The sequence below is a fragment of the Lemur catta genome, chromosome 6 (genome assembly GCF_020740605.2).
Source record: "Lemur catta isolate mLemCat1 chromosome 6, mLemCat1.pri, whole genome shotgun sequence".
Classification (NCBI taxonomy): Eukaryota; Metazoa; Chordata; class Mammalia; order Primates; family Lemuridae; genus Lemur; species Lemur catta.
The window spans coordinates 94,078,608-94,104,386 of record NC_059133.1 but is presented as its reverse complement, the minus strand read 5'-3'; the positions used below and the strand labels follow the sequence as shown (position 1 = coordinate 94,104,386).

Here is a 25,779-nt window from a genome sequence, read left to right as displayed (position 1 = left end):
GCACACATCGTCCACATGTAGGAAATTAGCTCCATCCATATACACCCAAAATGTTCTCCTTTAAAGAGTTTTGGTGGCCCAGCAGCCCTGTGTGTCTTTGGTAAATATTCTTCCTCCCTTTCCCGTTCTTCCCGCTCTTCCCTCCTTAGTAGTGACACTGCCCTTGGCGGAGGGCAGCCTGGAATAGGTTCAGACTCAAGACGTCCTGGTGGCATTTCCATTTTTTAAAAATTTCTTTCTGTTTTTAAAATTTAATGAAGCACGCAGGACCCCACAGTCTGAGAACCTTTGATGCCTGTGGGCCTGTGAAACAGGTGACTGTCCTTGGAGCTTGCTCCACTGCAGTCCTCCCTGCCGGGGGCATCCGACCCCTGGGCTGTCCCTGTCCCCAAAGGACCCCCCACTTGTCATTCACATGTCTGGTGCACTGCATTTTAAACCTTCTGGAGCCTTGGGTATGTTTTTCTTTTGCTTTCCCAACAAGTTTTCTTTTGTTTCCTGGGAGCAAGGACAGCTCCACATTACAAGGCAGTAGAGCATCTGTCTCAGCAAGGACACAGCCGAACTCCCTTCTTACCAGCTCTACGACCACAGGCCTGTTATTTACCCCTCTGTGTCTCAGTCTCCGCTTCTCTAAAATGGGGGTGTTAAGATTACCTACCTGCTGGGGCTGTTTTCAGGATTACGTACACCGATACATGTAAAGTGCTTAGAACAGTGTGTGGCACAGGGTGAGCAGTGTGTGTGTGTGCACGTGTGCGGTATGCTACAGGATAAGCAGTGTGCCTGTGCACGTGTGTGCAGTACAGGGTGAGCAGTGTGCATGCATGTGTGTGTATGTGCACACGTGTGCGGTACGGTACAGGATAAGCAGTGTGCCTGTGCATGTGTGTGCAGTACAGGGTGAGCAGTGTGCATGCATGTGTGTGTATGTGCACGCATGTGCGGTAAGGTACAGGATAAGCAGTGTGTGTGCACACGTGTGTGTGGTGCAGGCTGAGCAGGCATGTGTGCACACACACTCACACACCCCTATGCACTGTATGCCCTGGTCAAGTTTCTAAACCTCTTCAGCCTTCTCATGAGTAAAATGAAGGAAATGACCAATTCCCAGCATTGCTGCGAAAACCGTGTGGGACCAAGTCTGCCACCCGTTGCCTGGTACATGGCAGGCACCCAGTAAAACTCAAATCCTTTTCCCCGTCTCCTCTTCAGTCCCACCCTGGCCCCACTGCAGGAGCACTGGGCAGCGACGCTCAGGAGTGAGCTGTCAGTCATGTTTAAGCACCGCGCAAGCACAGCCATTTTCATAAGCATTGGTGACTTTGATTTGCCTCAGCAGTGTTTCTCAGTACCTACAAGGAGCCCAATGCTGTGACGTGGAGAGCGCCAAGGTGAGGAAGAATGAAGTGCACAGCTCCACTCCCCACCCCGGCACTCTGCACAGAGTTTTGAAAGGGGAGGACAGGAAGGAAGAGGAGGAGAACAGGCCTATCCAGGCAGGCCGATGGCATCTGATTACTCAGCCTGGAGGCCTGCGGTCAGGCCCACCTCCGACCAAAGGAATCCCAAAGCCGGATACAGACGATGGGCCCCTTTCCAGGCCAAGCCTGACCTGCGCCTATGTCAATTATAGTAAGAATCTACAGTTTTCAGCAGCACTAGGCATCCCACTCCCAGGTGTGTGGGCTCAGGGCACAGGACACCTCTAGGAGGAAGCACACCTCCAGCTGGTCGGCTGAGTTCCTCCCATCTCCTTGCCTCGTGCCCGAGCCTCCCATCTGCCTGAGCCCCGTCCTGTTTGCCTTGGTGTCAGGGTCCTAGTGACTGTCCGGCTTTTGCTTGCTTCCTCCCTCAGGACCCAGAACACCCCCTGTGACCTCTCCTGGAATGAACAGATAGCTGGGGACTAAGACAGACCTCATCTCACCCGTTCACTGGAACCCTCACCCCTCCGACACACACTCCAGTTATTGACGCTTGCTGCACCTGCTACACACTCTGCGCACTGGGCCTTGGCTGGCCAGCTCCCCCTCAGCCAAGGCTCCAAAGCTTCACCCATTTCCCTAGAAACCCGACTCCCAGAACCCCAGGGCTCAGCCCAGTCCTGCCTCACCAGTGCTGTGTGGCTTCCAGATTCCAGTATGTCCCGCATCCACGCCCACTACTGTAGCTGTTATGGCAGTCAGGGAGACAATCACTGTTTTTATCTACCACTGCTAAGTTGATCACTCTCAAGGCACTTAACAAATGTTGCCTTTTGTCACAAACGTTTGTAGTAAGAATGGACTTCAGATAGGCCTGACGTCTGGGCCCACTGAGGAAGACCTAGGAAATTGGTCTCCATCACCCAGCCTTGCAGGAAACGCTGGGGGACTTGCTGGGGTTGTTGACGCCAGCTGTTTGCACCTGGTGAGCCCAGAACATAGTCACAGTCTCCTCAACTATCCAGCGATCTGGGGCAGGAAGCCAGATGGGTATTAAACCCAGCGTGAGAATAGCGAAGGAAGCCCCTGAGCCTGGCAGACTTCTCATTCCATTAGGTGGCTTTATCCAGGGCTTTGTGGCCCTGTGGAGGCCTGGGAGAGCCCTGAAACCATACCTCTGGCATGGGTATACTGGTCCCCTCTGCTCTGTAGGGCCATCTCTGCCAGTGTGGGCATCCTCTGCCATTAAGGATCGTCAAGTCTGTGATATCCTTCTCGCGTCTTCAGTCACTATATCCTATCATGACAACTTTGCACTTGCCTTATTTATCTCAATATTTCCTCAAATCCTTTCGTAGGCAGGCGGAGTTGAAAGAATGAACACATAAATGCTCACTGTATCCTCTACCGTGGCTTAAAGGATGTCTAGCCTATGGACACTCCTTGAAACATTTATTTTTGAATGCATGAATGGAGAGAGAGATGTATTTCACCAATAGTTGCATCGGCAAATACATGCTAAGATCTACCACGGGCCAGGTGCTGTGTAGGAGCTAAAAATAAATGAAAGACAGAGTCCCTGCTCTCCGGGGCCTTGCAGCCTGGTTGGACCTTTCCTGCTCCTGGAATGCCATGTGCTTCCACGCGTTTTCCGAGTTCTTCACAAGCAGCCTGGCTCTGGCCAGCGAGCTGTGAGCAGAAGGGATAAACACGCTTCCCGACTGAAGCCTTTGATAGCCCCTATCGATCCTCAGCTCTTTCCCTGACACGGTGTCCACGACGGCCTCCCTCAGTCTGCGTCCTTGAGCAACTGTGTGCAGCAGAGACCCCGCCTGGTCACACTAGATGTGTGTAGCCTGGGCAAGAACACACAGACACCTTTATGTTATGCAACCAAGACTATAAGATGCATTGATTACACTGATTAGCAGAGCTTAGTCTATTCTAATACTGGGAGCGCACACACAAGTGCAAGCACTGAGATCCCCCGCACATGATCACATGCAATGAGCAGTGTAGACAACATGCTCCCAGCTTACGCTTTGCCTGCAGCCTTTGCCCTTGCTGCACCATCCTCCTGGAGCTCTCCCTGCAGACCTTTGTGTGGCTGCTCTCTCTGCCATGCAGGTCTCGGCTACAAGGGCATTGCCTCTCTAGGCCTTTCCTGACCACGGGATCCAAAGTGCACAGCCCCGAACCAGCCTCTATCCCACCACATCTGCCTCGCACCCTGTGGAATGTCCTTGCTCACTGTCCCTCTTTCTCATGATGACAGCAGGGGCCTTGTCACTTGTTACTGCTGCAATCCTGGAACTGTGCTTGGCGCAGAGTAGGAAATCTGTACCCAGCAGACGGATGACCCAGTGAATGAAGGATCTGTGCCGGATGAGTTCAGAAGCGAGAGGAAAATCCCTGGGGGCCGAGAGGCCAGAGGGGGATCCGCAGAAGGGGAAGGGGGCAAGAGGGCTGCTGAGAGTCTTGATGACAGTTACAGCAGCATGAGCAAGGCACAGGGGTGGGGACACATGGGGCCACCTGGGGTGACCGTGAGTTGAGGGGGCCAGCTGGGGTGGAGGAGCACAGGGGGGAGGGAGAAGGTGGTTGAGGGTCTCAATGGCTAGTCTACAACAGGCCCATGGCAGAGGGAAGCTCTGGAGGGGGATGACTGGGAGTCAGGCCTGCAAACCCACTGTTGGACAAAGGTTGGCTGGAAGGCGGTTTCCGAGATAGAGGGCTCTAGAAAGTGGATGAGGACAACAGTACAGGCCTTAGGCTGTGACAACAGTCCAAGTGGGTGTGACCATCCCTGGAAAGTTCCCTGCTGCCCAGTGCCACACCACTGGGGAGGGAGAGGAAGGAGCCAGGTCCAGAACTTGAAGGTTCTCAAGTGCAGCGGTGCTTCCACTACACGCCAGCACCTCCGTGAGCCCTCAGGGAACATCCAGTCTAAGACAGACAAGAGCAACAACCTAGGGCGATGCCCTCGTGGGTTCCTGATGGGGACCCCAAACAGCTCTTCAAGACAGACTGCAGGAAACTTACATCAAAGTAGCACAAAATACATTCGCATTTTACAGGTAGAATCTGAATTTGAACCTTCGTAAAACGAGGATATAGTACTTCCCTTGCTGGCCACACATAGGTTTTGTGAAGACAAGATGGGATTAAAACATTTTTTTCAGTTAAAAACACTTTATGAGTATCACTGTCACAGAGAACAAAATGTACTTGCTAGAATGTCATCTCCCTCCCAGTGCACCAACTTTCTCACGAGCCCTGGGCACTGGTCTCACCCCCGAGTGGCGAGTGGCGGGTTGTTCCCGCGAGGGGAGAGCTGCTAGAAACAGCGCGTCACCCTGCTCCGCTGCTCCCCCTGCGGAAACCGCTTCATGGCCCATTTGTTTACGGCCTTAACCAAGAGTTTAAGGCCCCGCCTTGCGCGTGGGAAGCACTCACTAGATACTCGTTCACGAGTCTTTGATTGTCAGACACCCTACTTATCTTCCATCTTTACCACTACCTGAAGCTGAATGAAAAAAGTGAAATATAGTGAAATAAAGTATCACAAATGGGCCACATGAAGAAATTTCTCCGTCATCACTGACTTCCTGTTCCTCTTTTCCCTGCTTCCTGTCTTCCTGCCCACACCCTCACTGATGCCCGTCACGTGCATGGCTACCGCCTCTCCCATTCCCACGCGTCCCATTTCCCTGAGTCAGTTTGCAAGTGTGCAGCTCGCCTCCCGCCACACGCTGCACAAAACCCTCCGTGGCGTCAGGGAGGGGACATCTGCCTCCACTCCTGGTTCCTCCATCCCACCTCATGCATCTCTCCTCTTCGGTGACAGAGGGGGAGTAGCTTATCTTACGGGTCAGTCTGGACAAGGACACTGGCAGCCCTCGCCCTCCCCTTCCTCTGCCCTTCCTGGGGAATCAGCGGCAGCAGCAGGCGGGTGATCTGTGCCCCTCCAAGTCCTAAGGCCACCGCTGCCTGCAGGGAATATCTCCTGGGTCTCCTGCTAAGCCACTTCTCCAGTGTAGCCACTTTCCACTTTGCAGCCGATATCCTGGCTTTTGTCTACTCTGCCTTTGACCTCTCAGCTGGCCCAGGAGGCGGGCCGGGAAGGTGCTTTCCCACTGCACTGTGCCCCGGAGCAGGCAGCAGCCGCCACGCTGGCTCCTCTGGCATCTTACAGGTGCTTCGTGTTTTCTTCTTCCTGCGTGCCGAGCTTCTGCTGCACCGGCACCTAAACTCACCAAAATCCTGCCCTCCAGTGGTTCATGTGCCACTTCTCTGTGTGCCTCTTCTGACCCTAAGGGGTCCAAGGTCGCCCTTCAGTGACGTATTTCTCATCTAGTGTCCTCTGCCAGGAAACTTCTCCCCCTCCTGCCCACTCCCTCCTCCCTACACCCATGCCTGTCTGACGGCCACTCGTCCCTGAGCTCTCCAGTAGATGACACTGCCTACTGCCACCAAAGCCTCCCCTGCGTCCCCAGAGTGTTGGGTGCTCCTCCCAAGTGCTTCCATAGACTCGTGGGTATCATTAAACACACTGAATTAACATTCTCTGCTCATTTTCCTCAAGAAGATCACGAAGAAACACAGATGACACTTATGCACATGGCTGAAGAGAGGAGAACTGTCTCTCTGATGGGGAACTGCCCACATCGACACGAAGTCAAAGGTGAGTGCCCACCACGTGTAGCGCCAGAGTAGAGGCCACTCTGGGGAAAGGCACGGACAGGGGAAGTTTCTGGAATTCTCCAGTTCTCACCGGAAGGCCCTCGTGAGGAGGTGATTATCCTACCAAGGGTCTCACTTCTAATCAGTCAGGGAGGTAAAGGCACCATCCATACCGTGGATTCAGCTCCCCTGTGAGAGGGGGACCGGGACTCCCAGTCCCTGGAGCCCAAGAGGGAGCTCCCTAAATTCAAAGGGGGAGGGGATGCATCCAGGCCACCCAGGACAAACACAATGGGGAGAGGGTCTCAGCTCGCAGCCCTCCCCCACCTAACAAGCACGGCTGCCGAATGCCAGAGTGTGGCGCTCAGACAACAGCAGGCTGTGGCTCAAATGACACGTCTGAATATTGAGGCCACTGCATTTTTCTCACTGGCTTGAGGCTTGGGAAGTCTGATACGCCTCTTTGAAGTCTGCTCAGGGCCCGGGGAATGTGTGGATTTTCTGGGGCCTCTGACAATACAGGGATAGATAAGACCCTCTGGGGCTCAAGTATCAAGGGGCTTTCTTCAACTTTATAAAGACTGCTGGGAAAATGAGGAGAGCTAAAGCCCTGCAATTTTCAGCAGGAAGTGTTGAGTCTGCCTTGCCTCTAGATTAGGCTAAAAACAGCAGACTCCATGGGCATCCCTAGGGGACGGTGCGTTCCTGTCACATGAGGCAATCACACGGGTCAGAGGACTGTGGTGGAGAGTGGCACAGGAAGGACCCCTGCCTTTGGGGCAGCGCCCTGGCAGGCGCACAAGTGCACGGGCACTGCGTGTCCTCATTCCTCCAACTGCAGTGCACTGCACAACGCACCCTGCTCCTGTCCCTTTTGTTCATTTTGGGTCATTATCACCAAAAACCTTGCACACACTGAATGGACCGTGTTTAAGGGAGCCATGGCACAGTACCGATTTTGGTGAGCCACTTGGCCACAGCACCGTAGATCTCATCCAGGATGAGGATGACCACGAGGTTGATGATGACCGCCGTTGCTGTCACCGTGACCCGGACGTTGGAGCGCGTGGCCTTGTTGAGAGACAGAGCAGCTGCGGTTGTGATCCGATACACAATCACCCCAAAGACAATCGAGAATGTCAGGGCAATCTGTTCAGGGAAAACAGAGAAGGACACATCAGTGGGCAATTATTGAGCACCGACTATTTGCTCAGCCAATAGTACTATTTGCTGTTATCAGATATCATTAATCTGAAAGTTCTCGGTGGGCAAAAAGGAAACTGCAAATCCACCAAACGTAGGCAGAATTCCGAGTATGGGTGCATTTTCTGGGGGAGCGTGCCTTTAGTTTTCATCAGATTTCAAGCAGTTTATAACACACACACACACATAAGGATGAAAACGCTGGACACTGGAGTGTACAACACACGACATGATTTCTTTCACTAGAGAGCTTCGAATCTGCTATGGAGATAAGATGAATTCCTTTTAAACCACAGTAAATGGTACCTGAGGAGGCACTGAGTGCTAAGTGAGAAGTATAACTGCTGAGGGAACTCAGAGTGCAGAGGAGCAAGCAGATCCGGGAGGTCGGGGAACAGTCTGCAGAGGAAACGTGATTTAAACTGGACCTTCCATGAGACGCCATGGGAGCCACTGAAGATGTTTGAGCTCGGAAGGGCTGGGTGGAGCCTTGATGGGTGGAAGCAGAAAGTTTTTCCAAAGGAAAAAAAAAAGGGAGATAAATCAGGAGCAAGATGTTCAGACCCTTAGTCCTCAGGATGAACAAAATATCACTGTAAGATCTCTCTACCGGGTGACTTGAAATGGAGGACTCAGGCTTCTCATTTCGTGCAGAAATCTCTTGCTGCTGAGCTCCCAGAGAAGGTTTACCAGCCGCTTGACCTCTAGGGGTGCCCCATTTCCTCTTTCTAGAACCTAAGAATAATAAGGGACTCTCTGGGGCCTAGATCTGCCCAACAGCACCACTGCTTTTCCCAGTCCCCACTTCCCCTCCACCCCCCATCACAACCAAGGCGGGTCATTCCCGGGAAGCACAAGGACGTTATGAGAAGACAGTGCCCCGAGTGCACCTCTCAGAGAGGGCGGGGGAGGAGAAGCGACTGCTAAGCGCACGCCCTGCTCAGAGCAAATTCTCATTTGCTTCAGTCAAGTGAAGTCTTCTTTCTTGGGACTCTCTCTTCAAAGGAGGCTGTTCAGGTCCTGTTTTCTCTGGGGGGGCAGGGGACAGGGGTGCTGGCTGTGAAGGACTAAATGCAAAATATGAGGAGGGAAAAGGGCAGGTGGAAGGCTCCCCTGAACATATAAACTGCAGTGGACTACACATTCCGGAGTGCAGGGAAGGAGTGGAGAGGGAAGGGGAGGGGATGAGAAGGGAGGGGAGGGGGCTCTGGCAGGCCAGTGCTTTGCAGAGTGTGAATGACACTCAGGTGTGTTGCCAATGGGTTGCAGATGTGTCCGGGTTTGGATGTCTTCAGACCTCTGGCGGGTGCCTGGGGGTGGTGAGGCCCGGGGTGTGCCAGTGGCAGACTCAGCTCCTCATCCCTGTGTGATTGAGAAGTGCCAGCACTTGCCCCATGGGCTGCAGTGTGACCAGGAAGGCAGGAAGGTGGCATTCTCTGGATGGAGGGAGGATATGGGGGGTAGGGGGGTGGGGGAGAGGTTAGATGGGAAAAACACTCCGTGGGAGGCCCCTCTTCTGCTGCAGGGTGGAGGCCGGGAGCGGCAGAAACACCAGCGTGCAGGACTAACGAGGGGCGGGCGGACGGCTACCATGTAAGTGGGAAACCTGGACATGACATCACCCCCTCCAACAATGTAGACATTTTCGCTTCCCGTTCCTCTGGGATTGTCTCCACCAGACAGTAGGGGCCTGGAAAATGTGGTGTGAGATTCTTTTCCCCCAAAATCACTTTTGCAGTGAAGACCAGTGATGGAAGTATCGATGAGGTGGAGGGGGGCAGGGCATGGGGGAGGGAGACAGAGAGAGAGAGAGAAAGAGTGTGTTTGGGGTTGGGGTTAGGGAGAGGACTAGGGTGAAAAAAACAATGGCAAAAACATCGTTTGCTTCAAGGTCTTGGGGGAGGGGCATAGAAGAGGAAGTTGGGGGGAGATCAACTTATGTCCTCTAAGAGGTGCACCTGCCAAACTGGGGAAGGAAGAGCACCCTTCCTTGCTACCCAAAGTGTGGTCCATGGACTGGCTGCATCAGCTGGAGCTTGATGGAAATGCAGAATCCCACGCACAACCAGACCCCAGGTTCCTGTTGAAGCCAAAAAGCTCTGCTCTCCTCACATGAAGCGCTCCTTCCCCCCTCCCTTCCTCCTCATTCCACCCTGGTACACCCTGCTGCAGCGCTCCGGTTCTGGTCTTCAGGGGCTCCCGTTCCCTGGTCCTGACTTTCTATCCCACTCCGGAAATCGGGTTCTGAGGCTCTCCCTTAGAGTTTCCCACAGCATCTCAAAAGTCACGGAGCTTCCAAGCTGCAAGGGCTCAAGAGCACCAACCAAGCTGTGTGACCACTTTGCAGACAAAGAAACAGGCATGGAAAAGTGAGGTGATTTGCTCAAGGCCACAGGACTACAACCTAGTGGATTGCAACCCTAGTCTCTTGGATCATGGTAGGAATTAAAGAATTTTAGTATTTGAAAACCGTCCACATACAGCCTTTGGTCTCGTATATAAGGCAACTGAGGCCCAAGAAGCAACAATCTGATTGGCCCAAGGTCTGGAGGGTACATGGCAGAGCTGAGATGCTAATGAGAGTAACATCCACAACAGCTAACCCCCTCATGCCTTCTCAGTGTCGTCATTCAATGTGTGTCTTCACCAGCATGAGTCGTTTTTTACAACGATTAAGATACGCCTTTTATAGATGAGACTAAGGGATGATCCAGGACGTGAAGCCTGCTCTATGTCTCAAAGTCTACAGTCATATCCTGACATTAGAACCCAGGTCTCTGGCACTAAATCCAGCATTATTTCCACCACTGGTGGCTGCATTACTGATTTTGCTTATTAAGTTCGACAAATATCTTCCGGCCACTTACTGTGCAAACCACCACACTGGGCATATTCCACGTCTGTGATCGGTCTCCCCCAACTAGGCCAAAGGGGACTGGTCTTGTGCCACAGTCTCTCCCCCCTGCTGCTTCACAGAGGTACTTGTGCATGGAACCTGTTTTGTAAGGATTTTCTGGTCCACAGCTCTAGGGGATCGAGCTGCCCTGCTCATGGTCACCTATTATAATTCCTGTTGCTTTTGGTGTTTTAATCCCATAACTTTACTTCTAGGGCATAAGCAGATTCAATGCAAGCCGGCCTACAGAGCCCAGAGTCCCATCTGACACTAGGAGAGACACGGGAAGGAGAGGCGGCCTGTTCCCCACCCTCCACAACGCGCATGCCGAGGCAGGCCTGAGACAAGCGTTGCGTGTGGACAAGGATACGAGGAGCCTTGTGGCAGCTGGACGGAATCACAGGCCTCGGCTCACGAGCTTCTGCTACACTCCAAGCAGAGAGCAGGGAGGTTAGTCAGGACAAAGCTTTGGAGGAAAGAACAAGGAGAAGGAAGCATTTCCCAGAAAAGGGAGGAGGAACAAGTAGAAATGTGCAAAGCAGAGGCCACCTCTGCTGATCTGGTGGGACAGTGCCCAGACTAGGGCACGCACACACCACACACATGCACACACACACGCAGACACACTGACGACTTCATCCTTGACATAATACGCTGTCGCTGGCACCCACTTAATTCATTCACCCATTCAGTCACTCACCAAACGTGCCTTGACCACGTCCTTTGTGTCAGTCACAGGTCTAGGTGTCAGGGACATGGCAGTGAAAAAACAGAGAGGAAGTACTGCCTTCTGAAGTTGATCTTCCAGTGGGAAAAGACAGATAATACACCACTAAAGAGGCAAATAAATATACAGCATCTCTGGCGTGATAAATACGTGGAGACAAGTAAGGCAGAACAGGGTGTAGGGATCAGATGCAATTTCAATAGGCGCTCAGGAAAGAGACGGACGAGAAGGTGACCTTTCGGCAAGGACCTGGGGGGGATCTGAGGGAAGGGGTGAGCAAGGGGAGTGGTGGGGCGGGAGGCGGGCGAGCAGCGAGGAGGAGAGGAGCACTGTGATGTAAGGATCTCGGCTTCTACACCTCAGGAGCTAGGAAGCATTAGAGAGTTTTGAGCAGAGGAGTGACAAGTTTTGATTTAGGATGTAAAAACCAGCATGCTGCAGATCTGCTGGCAGCAGTGTGCAAACAGGGGATCAATGAGGGGCAAGAGTCCAGGCTGCGGAGGGTTTCTGACGGCGGGCACCCAGCGTGCAAGTGTACATAAACGACTGTCTCAGGCACCAGAAGGAAGTTCAGGCGCCTAGATCTAGAGGAAGAATGTTGCCTTCCCAAAGCCCGTCCCTTATAAAGAGAAAGCAAGAGGGTTAACTGAAAGAGGAAAGAAAGTTGAGCTTAACACACTGGGTTGGAGAAGAAAGAGAAAATTTGTCTTTGTCCATGGTGGCCTCTAACACATTGGGGCAGATAAAATAGCACTTTGTTCTCATCACCCCATGAAAAATATCCCCAACTGATCTGGCAGACTGGCATCCCCAACACCCGTCTCGCGGCCATGGTCCTGGCATCCTCTGCCTAGGTTCAGCGGCGGGGCGTGGAGAAGGAATGACATGAGAGATCAGTGGGCGTCTCTGGCTTACCCCAATTTCAGGACAAAAATTACTTTCTCATCAGCACCACAGTGAGCCCTTTGCCTCATACTCCACTCTTGGTTCTAGGGCAATGCCCCGTGCCCCTTGCCTTTAGAAGATTGTACTTTTTTGAAAAGTGAAAGAAAAAATGGGGAAAAGTTAGTGTCAAATAGGGATTTAAAAAAAAATCTAATAGGCAGAGAACCATATAATTTGTTGTCCAACCTGGAATACTTAAGCAATCTTCTCGTCTCACATAGAGTAAGCCCCGGTCGCTGTGGCCAGGGTCCTGCCGGCAGGGCTCCCCTCCTGCTCTGGCCACATCCCTCCTGCGCCCCCTCCGCATGGCAGGCTCAGCTCTAGCTGCTGAGCTGCTGCTTGCCGCTCCTCTGCACACCCTGGGCCTTTTCCCTTGCTGTTCCCTCTGCCTGGAATGTTCCCCCTAGAATATCCATGTGGCTGGCTCCTTGCTCAAATGCCATCTTCTTAATGAAGACTTCCCTGACCACCCTAGTTAACACATGCACTTTGTGTATTTCTTATGTTATCATGAACACATAGACAAATCCATTTTACACACACACACACACACACACACACACACACACTTTAATGAATAAAGCAAGCACCAGTATAACCCAGACCAACACCGCCAGCAGCTCCGAATGCCCTTCTCCCCAGCACGACACGACTTCCCACCCTGCTCCTCCTTGGGATCCAACCACTGTGGTGAATTTTGTGCTAATCATTCCCCTGCTTATCTTTCCAGTTTTATCACTCAGGTATGCATCCTTAAGCAATATAGTTTAGTGTTTAGTCTTTCTGAACTTTACATGAGTACAATTGAACTGTATATATTTTTTGTCCTATTTTTTAACCCATGCTTTTGTGTATAGCTATTAGTTTGCTCATTTTCATGTCTATGTACTATTTAACTGTATAAATGTGCCTCAATTTATTTATCTATTCTAGCAGTGATAGGCATTTGGATTGTTTCCAGTTAAGCTTCTACAGGGCACATAGCCAGGAGTGGACTTTCTGGGCCACATGGTGTACATATTTTTAGTTCTACTAGAGAAAGCCAAACTGTGTCCAAACTGGTTTCTTTCCAATTTACACTCTGACCAGCATTGTATATAAGTTTCTTCTTATGTATATCTTTTCCAACACTTGTTATTGACAGACTTTTTAATTATAGGCTATCATTGGTTGTATATGGTATTAATATTTTCTTGTGGTTTAAATTAAAATGCCCAGGATTACTAATGAGATTAGGTACTCTTTTATAGGTTTATTAGCCATTTAGATTTCTTTTTTGTTAAGTATCTGTTCAAGACTTTTCCTCATTTTTTATTGAATTGCCTATCTTTTTCCATTGTTTTGTAATTCTTCATATATTTTGAGAATAATTCTTTGTGAGTTACAGTTGTTGCAAATATATTCTCCCACCCTGATGACCTGCCTTCTCAGAATCTTTATCAGACCTTCCTATGAACTTAAAATCTTCATTTTAATGTAGTCAAAATTACCAACATTTTATTTATGGTTGTGCTTTTTGTATCTTGTTTAAGAAATTCTTCCCTACCCCAAGGTCATGAAAATATTTTTCCTATATATTTAAAAACTTCATTGTTTTACCTTTAACATTTTATCTTTAAAATATACCTTGAGTTGATGTTTTTGAATGATGAGAAGTAAGGTCCAGTTTTATTTTCTTCTATATGGACACCTAACTGTTCCAGACATTTTCTGAGAAGTTCATCCTTTTCCCCACTTATATGCAGTGCCACTTGCATTAATCTGATTCTTGCTTTTCCATTTTGTTCCATTGGTCTAATTATCTTTTCCCTTAAGAACACTCACATTTTCTTACTTATTATAGTGTTATAATAGGTTTATGTTTGACAGAGCAACACATCCTTCCTTCAAGAATGTCTTGACTATTCTTAGCCTTTGTGCTTCCATATAAATTTTAAAATCAGTTTATCAACTGGGCAATATAAAGACCTTAGAACATAATTGTTCCATTTATTGCCCACCTGACATATAGATTATTGTTGGGTATATTTTAATTCTATCTTTTTTTAACGTTATGATACATTAACATTATTATTTTCACAGTCAATGTTCATATAGGTTTTCCCACATATTTACCACCTTAATAGCTCTTCATTCCTTCCTAAAACTATTGTCTTCCATATGGAATCATATCTGAGGTATATTCTTAGAATTTCCTCTAGTAAGAAATTCAGTTGGTAGCAAACTCTCAGTTTTTGTTTGTCTGTAAATATCTTTATTTTATTCTCATTTCTACATGATATTTTTCTTGAGTATAGAATTCTGGGTTAGAAACTATTTTGCTTTCAGCACATGAACATAGCATTTTACTATAATTTGACTTCCATTGTGCTATGAAGAATCAGGGGTCAGTCTCAGTGTCTCTCCATTGAAGATAATTTGTCTTTTGATTTCTGGCTTCTTTTGAGATTTTTTTTTTTTTTTTTTTTTTTTTGAGACAGAGTCTCACTTTGTTGCCCGGGCTAGAGTGAGTGCCGTGGCGTCAGCCTCGCTCACAGCAACCTCAAACTCCTGGGCTTAAGCGATCCTACTGCCTCAGCCTCCCGAGTAGCTGGGACTACAGGCATGAGCCACCATGCCCGGCTAATTTTTTCTATATATATTTTTAGTTGGCCAGATAATTTATTTCTATTTTTAGTAGAGACGGGGTCTCGCTCAGGCTGGTCTCGAACTCCTGACCTAGAGCGATCCACCCGCCTCGGCCTCCCAGAGGGCTAGGATTACAGGCATGAGCCACCACGCCCGGCCGAGATTTTTCTTGTGTCTTATATATTCTATGATTTCACTGCAGTGAATCTAGATGTAGATTTCTTTTTGCTTTTTTTCTGCTTAGGTTTCATTGGGACTCTTCAAACTATGGACTGGTGTTCTGTAGCAGACTATGAAACTATCAGTCTTTATATTTCATTCATTACCTATTCTCTTTCCTGTCCTACTGGTAGTACAGTTAAACATATGTTAAATCTTCTCACTATTTTCATATCTCTTAACCTCTCTTCTGAATTTCCTACAAATTATCTTTTTGTGCTACATTATGGGTAATTTCTTCTAGCTTGTATTGCAGTTCACAAATTCTCTTTTTAGCTGTGTCTAATTTGTTGTTAAACGTATCCATGTTACATATATATTTTTTCATTTCTAGCAGACTTTTTTGGTTAGTTTTCAAATCTACTAGGTAATTTTTTAAATAGTTTCTTATTCCTTAAGGTTGGTGTTTAACCTGAGACTAATATTTTCAATATCTTTAGTCTTTCTTGTCTATTCTTACTGGATCTTTCACATGGTGCTTTAACTTCTTTAGTCATTGGTTGTATTCGATGGTGTTCTCTTCATTACTCTTGAAAAAATCTTTTAGGAGATCCCGGCATAGACATGCTTTCCTACAGAAAGAGCTCGTGTTTGCCTCTGCCAGGCGCCTGGGAGCACTACTGGTCCTGGCCAAGTTCACAGCCTGAGGTTCTCTGGTCCCCCCATGTGGCGACCCTGAAAGCTACAGTGGGGACTGCCCATGGTCACTTCTTAGGGACAGGGCCTTGCCTCCCCTTTTGTTTCTTTTCTGCTTAGAACCAGAATAATTTTCTCTGTAGTCCTGTAAGTGGGGAAAGGTGGATTAAGTTCTGTTTTATCTTTTCTCTGAGAGTATGAGAGTTCTGATTTAATTTGGTGAAGACTTCTGGTCAGAATCCCCAGTTTGAGCCAGCCACAGTCCCTGATTTCCCTCCTCCTTGCTCCCATAAAACTACCAAAACCAAAGCTAAATTTGCCTGGATTAGAAAATGTCCTAAAGGTAAAGCAGCATTGGTACCCAGGTATTTGATTCCTTGGTTCCCATTTTCCTTTAGATTTTAGCCTAATATTACTTACTATCCTGTCAGTCCTTTGAGGCTTTGAGAAGGTTGAAAAGTATATTCGTCCAACATTTTTTGTTAAATTTGGCAAAATGGGATACTACAAATATCCTAAACTACCACTACTGGAGATAGAAGTCTATTTTACTTATTTATTTTCTTATTCGTTTACATATTTATTGTCTGTAAATTTTTTGAGCAGGATTATTTTGTTTTGTTTTCTGTAGTATCCCCATTGCCTAAGAATAGTGTCAAGTACATAGTTTCACTCATTAAATATTTCTTGAATGAATGAATAAACTCTTAGACAATAATATGCATATTGTGAAATGTTTTGAAGTGCTAAATTAAACTTTATATCATTACAGCTTAACAAACTGCAACTCACCACATATTCTTGAATAAATTCTACATGCCTTGCACTTTTACTTGTTAAGCAATGAGAAGAAAACAAATTTAGACTTCTAAGCTTTGGCAAAGCACCCATCGGCTCTGCACTTCATCTGCAAAAGGAAGATTTGAATTAGACGGTGCCTAAGTTTCCTTCACCTTTTAAATTTCTGAAACAAGGACACAATTCCTGTCCTCAGGGGTAACAATGGTGATAATGATGGCAGCAGTAACTTTAGCCCAGGATCAGCGCTACCTCTGGCCAGTAGGTCCAGAAAATTATGATGAATTCAGTTCTAATTTTTGAAATAAGTAATCCCTCTTCCATCCTGCCATTAATGTATAGTCCTACTTAGATGTGCTCTGAGCTGTAAGTACACACTCTCCTTGGTAAAAGAGAACGTCCAATCTCACGTACTGCAAGGAATATTTCCATAAAGCAAGACTGATGTGTTAGTGACCCTAATTCAGTCCTCTGATTTTCACCTTCCTTTCAGCTTCAGCTACTGTGGTCTCAGCCATCCTGGCTCCCAAGAACAACCTGCTACCGTTTTGTTGATCTCACTCAAATATGAATCACAGACTCTTCCCTCAGCTTTTCCTGACACAGCTGAGACCATCTGGGTCTTGCAAAAAGGCTCTACCAAACTTGAATTTAGAGCGTAGGGAGATTAACACAGCAGCTACAGGGAAGCTACAGAATCAGACTTACAGAGCCAAGCTGGCTCTCTCCTGCAGCTTCCAAACTGTTCTGTTCCACAAACTATCAGAGAGAGCCCCTCCACAGCTCCAACAAGTGCCACAACTCAGCAGTCATCTTACCTGGATTCCTTCTCCAAGTTCTCAGTCTGTCTTGAGGTGGAAGGCACAACTCACTCCCTAGAAGTTCCAACTTCACATATATATGGTTGATGCCTCAATATTGGGTAGGATCCTGCCCCGTGTACAGGACAATGGCTTCATCTTTCCCAGACCCTCATCATCCCCATAACATGACAGCATAAAATACGCACAGCACTCACGCAACAGCATCTACATGCAGAAGTCACAGGCAGGTGGTCCCTCCAGGAAATTACCATGAACAAGATGGAGGCAAAGTTCATCAAATAACCTGGGAAACGATCTCTCCACGTCAGTTTATCTTCGTCATCCTGGGGAGAAACAGGAGAGTGGAGACAATCAGAAGGTACAAATAACAGATATTAATTTGCTCTCAATTTGCATAAATTTACAGATCATTAATCACCTGTCATTCCACACAGATATTTTCCTAGTCACAGATGCCTTGCCATCCATATCAATAATGACTCTCCTACTTTTGTAATTTCTAGATGAGCTGACATAGCCTGGGAGAGCTACAGTGAAAAGAGGACAAGATTTGATTTCAGCCTCACACTGGACTGAAGTTCAAGTTCAACCACGTGATCTTGGACACATATCTTAACATTTCTGACTCTTTGTTTCTTCATCTGTAAAATGGGTAGAGTAGTGACACTTGTGCTGCCTGCTGCACAGGATGGTTTTGTCTGGTTTGTTTTATGAGGAACGTGAACACGGTAAAGCAACGGACGAATGACAAATACAACCCAACCACTACGGGACAGCATCCTACAAATAGATCATCCTTTAAATGAAACATCAACCACTGACCTTAGATCCTAATAAATGCACAAACTACCCACCATTTTTGTTCTTGAAAGAGCCTGTATGTGGTATCATTTATTTCCTCCAAAATGACTGTGTTCCCTGACCCCGGGCACACAGATGGACATTTTGAGCTGACCCATTCAATCAGTCTGGCTGAGAACCCTACCTTCTTCCCCTGCAGTGGGTCCAGTCCACCCAGGTGCTGTCCTGGGACAACGACATCACCGACCGCAGCCCCCCTTCTGAGGAGGGGAGGCCAACAGGTATGAATGGCAAAAAGTTCTGCGACTAATTGCCGTACATGTTAGTCCAGGCACTTGATGTCTCTGAGCTGCCATTCTATAAAATTAGGATTGACACAGCCGTCCTGCTTACTGCACAAGGTTCTTGGGAGGACCCTCTGCAGTCATATTTGTGAAGGTGCCAAGGAAGTGGCAAAGCATGCTGTCCCAGTGAGGTAGGAATCCCCCTGCTCTTCTGCAAAGAGTCTGAATCAGACTCAGCAAGCAAGCTCCAGGACCACCCCCATCTTCTCTTCCCTCCTCACCACTGGTGTTTCAGGACACACCTGCTTTGGCTCTGGCAACAGTGCCATCTAGCCTTTGAAAGCTCATACTGTAAGCAAAGGACCTTTTTGGCTTAAAAGACTACAATGTTTTGTACATCCACTGTATGTTGACCTTGGAGCCAGGCACAGTAGGGAGACCGAAGAAAGTTGACATGATCGCTGCCCTGAGGGGCTCACAGGCTGATGAAACACCCACGCACCCAAAGGTTTAAAAATCACTGTCAGTTTGGGAGTGAAGGTTACCCTGGGAGTGAGCCTGTGGGGACCTAGGGAAAGCAGCAATTCTCATTGCATGTTTTGAACTGAGCAGAGCTGAGCTGGCTTAACATTAATCAATGGTGGTAGAAATGAGTGCTATGGCTGAAGTCATTTTGCAATTGGCACTTTCATTTATAGATGATGTAAGTAAGTGTTACACTCAGGTTTGCACAGACTTAGTGACACAATTAAGTTTCTGGACTTCTAGTCCAGCACACGTTCTACCACACAGTGAGGACGCGGTAAGCCAGGTTGTGAGCATTCTGAAAAGATGGGAGCGTATGGAGCTCTTTCTAATGGGACTGGCACAGACCCATTCATATTCTTCTCAACTAGGCCAGACATCCAGAGGGACTAGAATTTCTTTCATTTCTCTCCGGTATTCATTCTCAGTTTCGCTTGCACACTAGTGTTTTCCTTTAGGATATCTTTAAGGTATTTTTCCTTAAGATGTTGACAAGGAAAACTGAGGATGGGCTGGAGGGTGACAACATTCAGCTGGGGTTCTGAAGAGAAATATGGGGGGATGGAAGGGGCTCTTCCTGAAGCCTCCCTCTTTATGCTTAAGGTTTTGACGACTAAGTCTTGGTTCAGTTCCACTCAACAAACAGTCTGAGCAGCTTCTATGGGCCGCACTCTGTGCCAGATACTCAGGACACAGTGAGGACAAGGCTCAGCCCTGCCCGGGAGGCACTCAGAGACCACCAAGGAAACAAGGAAAAGGATTTCAGAGCTAAACCTGATTAGGAAGGTGGCATTACTCTTTGCCTAAAAACGAGACATAACTAAAAAGCAACTGAATTGGATGCCCTCTTAAAGCAACTATCTTAAAGAAAAATACTCATTTTGATGTAGATGTTCTAGTGTTTGTTGAAAAATCACCCTTTCTCATTTTACACTGATGAGCTCTTTTTTTCTGAAAGTTACAGCACCCAACACACACACAGCTCTCAAAAACTCAGACACTGAAAACACAGGAAGGCGAGAGAAACACAAACATTTCAGACTGTCTTCCAGAGCCACTAGCAAAGATGACAGTGAGTAAAGTAGTCTTTGCTTATAATACTCTGACTCTAATAATGGAAGTCCCTTAAAACTCTCTACTCACTGTACATTAAAGATGTGAAGATTTGTAGCAAAATACCATTAACTTAAACACACTCTGCATAAAAGTCACACAACCAGCATATGAGACAGCAGAAAGAGCAGTTGACTTGGAACCAGAACATCCCACTTCTGAACTGTTGGCTCTCTAATCCTTATCAGGTGAGTCACCTTGGGAAATTCCCAGAACCTCAGTTTCCCTCTCTGTGAAATAATTATATTCCTTATTTGTAAAATAGGTAAAATAGCTATATCTATTACTCCAAATTACCATGAATTTTAAACTAGCCAACCTAGGAGAGGCCAAGAGGGTACAGGCACACAGCGGGAAGTGAGAACTCTTAGCATGCCCGTCTTCCTTTCAAAATGAAGATGACAACATTTTCCCACCTAAGTGGATGAGGTTTTGTGCAGATCACGAGTGGTGCATGTGGGAGAGCTCTGTGAACTGTGAGGCATCATACAAAAGTCAGATCTAATCAGCTTCGTGATTATATCAAAAGCAAGTGATTATAAAGTGCTTAGCTGATGTCATCATCGTTAAGAAGTGAGCCTAGCTTTTGTCTTTGCCTGTTTGTCTCTGTGTCTGTCCCAAGTCTGAGTCTGCAAAGAGCAAGTGGCACCGTGATATTCACACAAAACCATGCAAGTGCCCTTTTTGGCAAACTAAGCATTTGGAAATGAAATCTCTGAGAAGGAAATAGGTGAGAACACTACTAAAAAAAAATCACTTGGAGAGTAATTTTGAAAAGTGGCAATCATCCTTCATTTGGTTAGTTTTTTATTTTTAATTAAGGTATAATTTACATGTAGGAAAAATCACCTTTATTAGTGTGCAGTTCTCTGAGTTTTGATAAACATACACATTCATATAACCACAACCACAATCAAGACAGAGAATAATCCCATCACTTCCCAATATTCCCCCATGTCCCTTTGTAGTCTGTCTCCTCCCAGTGCCCAGAACCTGGCAAGATCTGGTTTATGTCCCTCTAGTTTTACCTTTTCCAACATGTCACATAAGTGCATTCACACAGTATGCAGGCTTGTGGGTCTGACTTCTGCAACTTAGTGCTGTGCATTTGCGATTCATTCATTTTGTTGCATGTCTCTGTAGTTAGTTCCTTTTTCTTGCTGAGTAGTATTCCACTGTATGGATGTACCACAATCCATTTATTCACTCACTAGTTGAGGGATGTTTGGATTATTTCCAGTTTTTGGCAATTGTGAATAAAGCCACTATAAGCATTTGTGCACGGTTTTGGTGTGAACGTGGGTTTTCATTTCACTTAGATAAATAGTAAGTAGTGGAATTGCTGGGTCATAGGGTAAGTATATGTTCAGCTTTATAAGAAACTAGAAGACTGTTTTCCAAAGTGGCTGTATCATTTTGCATTTCCATCAATAACATATGACAGTTCCTTCCTCTCTTTCTTTAAACAAATTTTCATCTTAGAATAATTTTCAAATTGCAGAAAAAGCTTCATAGATAATTCAGAGAGTTCTATATGCCCTGCATCCAGTTTCCCCTGTTAGTACAGTACGTTGTTGACAACCAATGACCCAACATTGTACATTGTTATTAACGAAGTTCATACTTCATTTATATCTCTTAGTGTTTACCTAATGTCCATTGTCTGTTCCAGGGTCCCCTCTAAGATACCACATTCTGTTTACTCATCCCATCCCTTCAGCTTCCCCTAGACTGTGACAGCTTCCAAGACTTTTCTTGTTGTTGTTGACCTTGGCAGTCTTGAAGTGTGCTGGTCAAGCATTTTGTAGAACATCTCTCACCATGGGCTTGTCTGAGTGTTTCTCATGATTAGACTGAAGTTACGGGTGTGGGGGAGGAAGACCACAGAGGTAAGGGGCCGTTTTCATCGCATCCTATCAAGGGCACAGGCTATAATATGACCAATCACTGAACATAAATGCCTTGATCACCTGGTGGAGGTGGCATTTGTCAGATTTCTCTCTTGTAAAGTTTCTCATTTTCTCCTTTCCATACTTTACTCTTAGAAGGAGGTCACAATGTGCTCACTTGTAAGGGGCAGGGAGTTATACTCCACCTCTTTGAGGGGCAGTATATACATATTCACCTAGATTTTTAATCTAGATGTTTATATTGTGAATTTACTTAGAGGGCTGCAGAGAAGAGAGGCTCCCTCATACCAGGGTTAAGCCAGTGCAGACTACCCCAAACTCTACACAAAAGAATGAAGGTGGTAAATGCCAGTGATCAGTCAGCATTGGGCTGGGTTGGGACTGGGTTTGGGCTTCAAAGGAAGCAGGCTGTGGTCCTCTTTCTCTGGGAAGCCTCCAAAGGGAAGGAAGCCAAGCTTTGTCATCAGCTCTTGCGGTTTCATCATCATCATCTGCTTCACTGCTTCCAGATAATAACAAAAGGGTCAGGAGTAGGGTCAGACTGGTTTCTACTAACACTGACTCTATGTTCTTGCAAATATTTGGGGGACAGTGTCTAAGAGAGGGAAAAAGCAATGGAAAATTATAAGTTCTGTATAATTATGAGTTGTGTTGCTCTTGTTTCTGTATAGGAAACATTCACTGAACATCAAACATGTACCAAGCATTGTGCTAGCACCAGGCACTAGGGATGTATAGAAGGATAGGTCTCCTGCTTTGTGCTTAAGGAACACTCTAACTAGCAGAAGAAACTGGCAAAGATGAACACACATTATGACATGATATGACAACTGCAAAGTGTCATAAAAACACAGAGGGAGTGACTACCAGCCTAGAGGAATGTGGGAGGGACTTCAAAGATGAAGAGGCATTTTATTTGTGATTAAAGAATGATAAGAGTTTTCCAGGGATGAAAAAGAGGGAGGAGGGTATTCCAGAGAAAACACCATGTGCAAAAGCACTGAGATAGCACAATACATGGTGCTGTCAATGGCTCCGTGTGACGAGAGGGTAGGATGTGTACACAGCAGCAGGGTTTCGGGTAGAGAAGAAGGCTAACTGGAATTCCCGACTACCTGGTGACCTACAGTGCCTCTCACTAGGACACGAAGAGCCAAACATCAGAACAGCAGGATGCTTTGAGCCGGCAGACAGCAGGGGATCTAGTGCCAGGCTGCAGGGGGCTCAGAGAACAAACGACCCAGGCCTTCATGTTTTGGAGCGGTCCTGAGGTACCAGAGGAGAAGTGATGCTCCGCGGTTAGCCACCTGCTGAGTTCAAGAGAAGACCAGACAAGGACCTCTGAGCTTTCTGCTCAGCTGTCAGGAAGGCTCAGGCTGCTGATTCCTTCATAATGAACGGTTGCTTCTAGGTTTTTAATTCTAAATAATATTTAGAGGCCTTTAAGACATGAATCATGTTTAACACCATCATGGATTTATTCTGAGGGTCGTAAATATTGAAAGCAGCTGCTTATTTGCGTTCGGGTCCATGTGCTATTAGAGGAGAGAATCCGCGTGCTGCCTATTACTCCAAGCCTGTGCCCTTCTGTCTATGAAACCCCCTCTTTTGAGGGGCATGCCATTCAGCCCCATGACCTGCTACGCCTCTTTGTGGTCCCCATCTGTATCGCCATCTTCCTAGCCAACCCCACTCCTGCTGCCGTCACAAGCAACTCAGACCCGGAAACCTACCTTCTCTTCATCGTCCTTAACACCAACCCCACTTCGCTTGGGCGGCCGCTAGCACCAAAGTCTAGGTGATGCTGTTTCCCCAAACGCTTCACTTCCTACTCTTTGGCCACTCTCATCCTCCTATTTCCAGGCCCTTAACTGCTCCTTTCTTCCCAAGCAATTAGTTATCTTCAGGTTGTTTCCTGTGCTATTCACGCAGAGGCCTGGCCTGTCACTGCAGTCACACTCAGCATGACACACATGCTTCTGTGCCTGAGTTCTCCGAATGGATCCACACCATGGTGCCTTGCGCGGATCAGAACAGTCATCCCACTTCTCTGTAAGTGATAAGGGGTTCTGAGCACCACAGGAAATATCACACAACTGCATGGATTGCTGTCACCAAGAAGTCACAACCAGCACCCTCAGCTGTGCCCCGGCACTGGCTGGCCATGCTGCTTCTTATTTGCCACCCAGACTCGCACCAGTTGTTTCCAAATTGCCCCTCTCTGCAAGCCCCCACTCTGCTCTCCCTTCCCACACATTCACTGAAATGTCTATTTACTGAGATAAAAAGTCAAGACTATCATGTGAGACTCTCAGCTTCTCCCTCTGTCATCTAACACGTATGTTTATTTTCTCTCACTGAACTTCCTGTCCTGCTTGGAGGTTTGTCCCTCCCCTCCTGCTGACTGCCACCTGCCCGCCTTTCCTCTGCGTCCCGGCCTCTCCCCAAGGACAGGTCACTCTCCTTTGTCCCACACCAGTGTTTGCAGACTTTAGCAGGCATCTGCAAAATCACCTGCAAGGACTCGTTACAACAGGTTGATTTCTGGGCTCCATCCCCAAAGATTCTGATTCAGTCACTCGGGACGGAGGCTGGAGACTGCGTTTCTAACAAGCTTCCAGGTAAGGTGAGTGCGGGCGATGCTGACACTGCCGGGCAGGGGACCGTGTCCTTTCTGCAGGCCGTTACCACTCAGCCTACAAACCCGGCAAACCGTACGAGCTCCCCCTTCCCAATGGCTTACGATGTGACTGACAATCAATTAAGTGTCTTACATCCCATTTGGTTCTTGCAATACTCCTGGCCGTTGTGATGATTATCCCCATTGGAGCAGAAGGTGCCAGAAGGTTGTGGAACTTGCTCACAAGCTGGTGAGTTGCAGCTCTGGAATCCAATGTGTCTGCGTCCAGTGCCCTGCACCCTGCAGCGTCTCGTGTGCTGCTGCCTCTGCACAGCTCTGTCACATGACAAGTACGTGGTGCAAGGAGGAGCCGCAATGTAGGAAGGAAGCCATAAGAGATTAGTGCAACCAAAGCTTAGGGAGGGAAATTTCAAGAAAGGGACACAGGTCTTCTTGTCAGAGAGATCGAGGAAGTTAAGCGCAGCAAAACATCCATCAGTACTTGCCAGTAAGATCATCTGTGACCCCTGCAAGGCAGTCTCGAGGCAAGGGTGGGAGCAAAGCCAGACAGCAGACAGTGGGTGGGCGGTGAGGGGAAGGCCCACTGCAGTTGCTTAAGGAAGAAGCTGGAGGCCACAAAGGTTGAAGCTGAGTTAAATACTAGCAATTTCCCTGCTATACTATTTTCTTGGCTAAAATCATGGCTTTCTTGACCACCCCCCATTGAAGACTTTCAAATTCTTATCATCAGCCCAGACCTCTCTGCTAAGCTCCAGACTCACTGGTCCAACTATCCAGTGAACATCTTCAGTGGAATGTCTGTCCTAAGCACAAATGTCCCAGAAGGAAAAAATCACCTTGTCCCTTAAGCCTTCTTTTACATGCTCACTCAGTAAACTGAACCGCAACACTCTGAGGAGCCAAAGCCTAAAACAGAGCATTCCCTCAGGCTATTTCCTCGCACCAGTCACCTGTAGTCAGCCCCAAGTGCTGCGGGGTCCCCCTCCTTACACCTGCTCTCCTGTCCCCTCCTCTGTCCCCTCGCTGGTGCCTGCGCATCTCCAGCCCATCACCCTCCGCTGTCACTGGCAGGTGCCGCCATCTTTCCTCCGCACGGACGCTCAGCCCCGGTGGAGCGAGGCCTCGCTTCATTCCTGTCGACACACCTGGTGTGTGACACAGTGTCAGCTACGTGCACAAGCTCCATAAATGCTTGTCCACTCAGCGTGTCTCCTGTCAGGTTAATGGGCCCCAACTCTGGAACCAGTCTTGGTGACACTCGCCAGCCTTACCCAGGCCCCTCTGTGTGCCAGGAGGCTAGCAGGGCACGGCCGAGACCCTGCTGGAATTCACTGAGGCCGGTGTGGGGGGAGGAGTAAAATGGACAGTTCCTCTTCCTTGTCTGCCTGGATGTCCGTGGACAGGGGATCCAACCACTGCAGCAGGTGGAGGTCTTTCCGGATCGGGAGGTGACTGGAGCCGAACCCCTCTGGTCAGGGACAAAATCTGGGGAACTGGGGGTGGGGTTTCTGAGGGAACC

The 25,779-nt window shown here is 47.7% G+C and overlaps 1 protein-coding gene across 1 annotated transcript in view; it reads right to left on the bottom strand.

Moving 5' to 3' along the window:
• The window catches only part of ANO2 (anoctamin 2), a 329,714-nt gene that overhangs the window by 67,112 nt on the left and 236,823 nt on the right, over positions 1-25,779 (bottom strand). Inside the window, exons 15-16 of the mRNA XM_045554545.1 lie at positions 17,235-17,309; positions 7,064-7,259 (exon numbers count right to left, since the gene is read on the bottom strand). Coding sequence (XP_045410501.1) covers positions 7,064-7,259; positions 17,235-17,309 — 271 coding nt within the window. The remainder of the gene's footprint in view (positions 1-7,063; positions 7,260-17,234; positions 17,310-25,779) is intronic.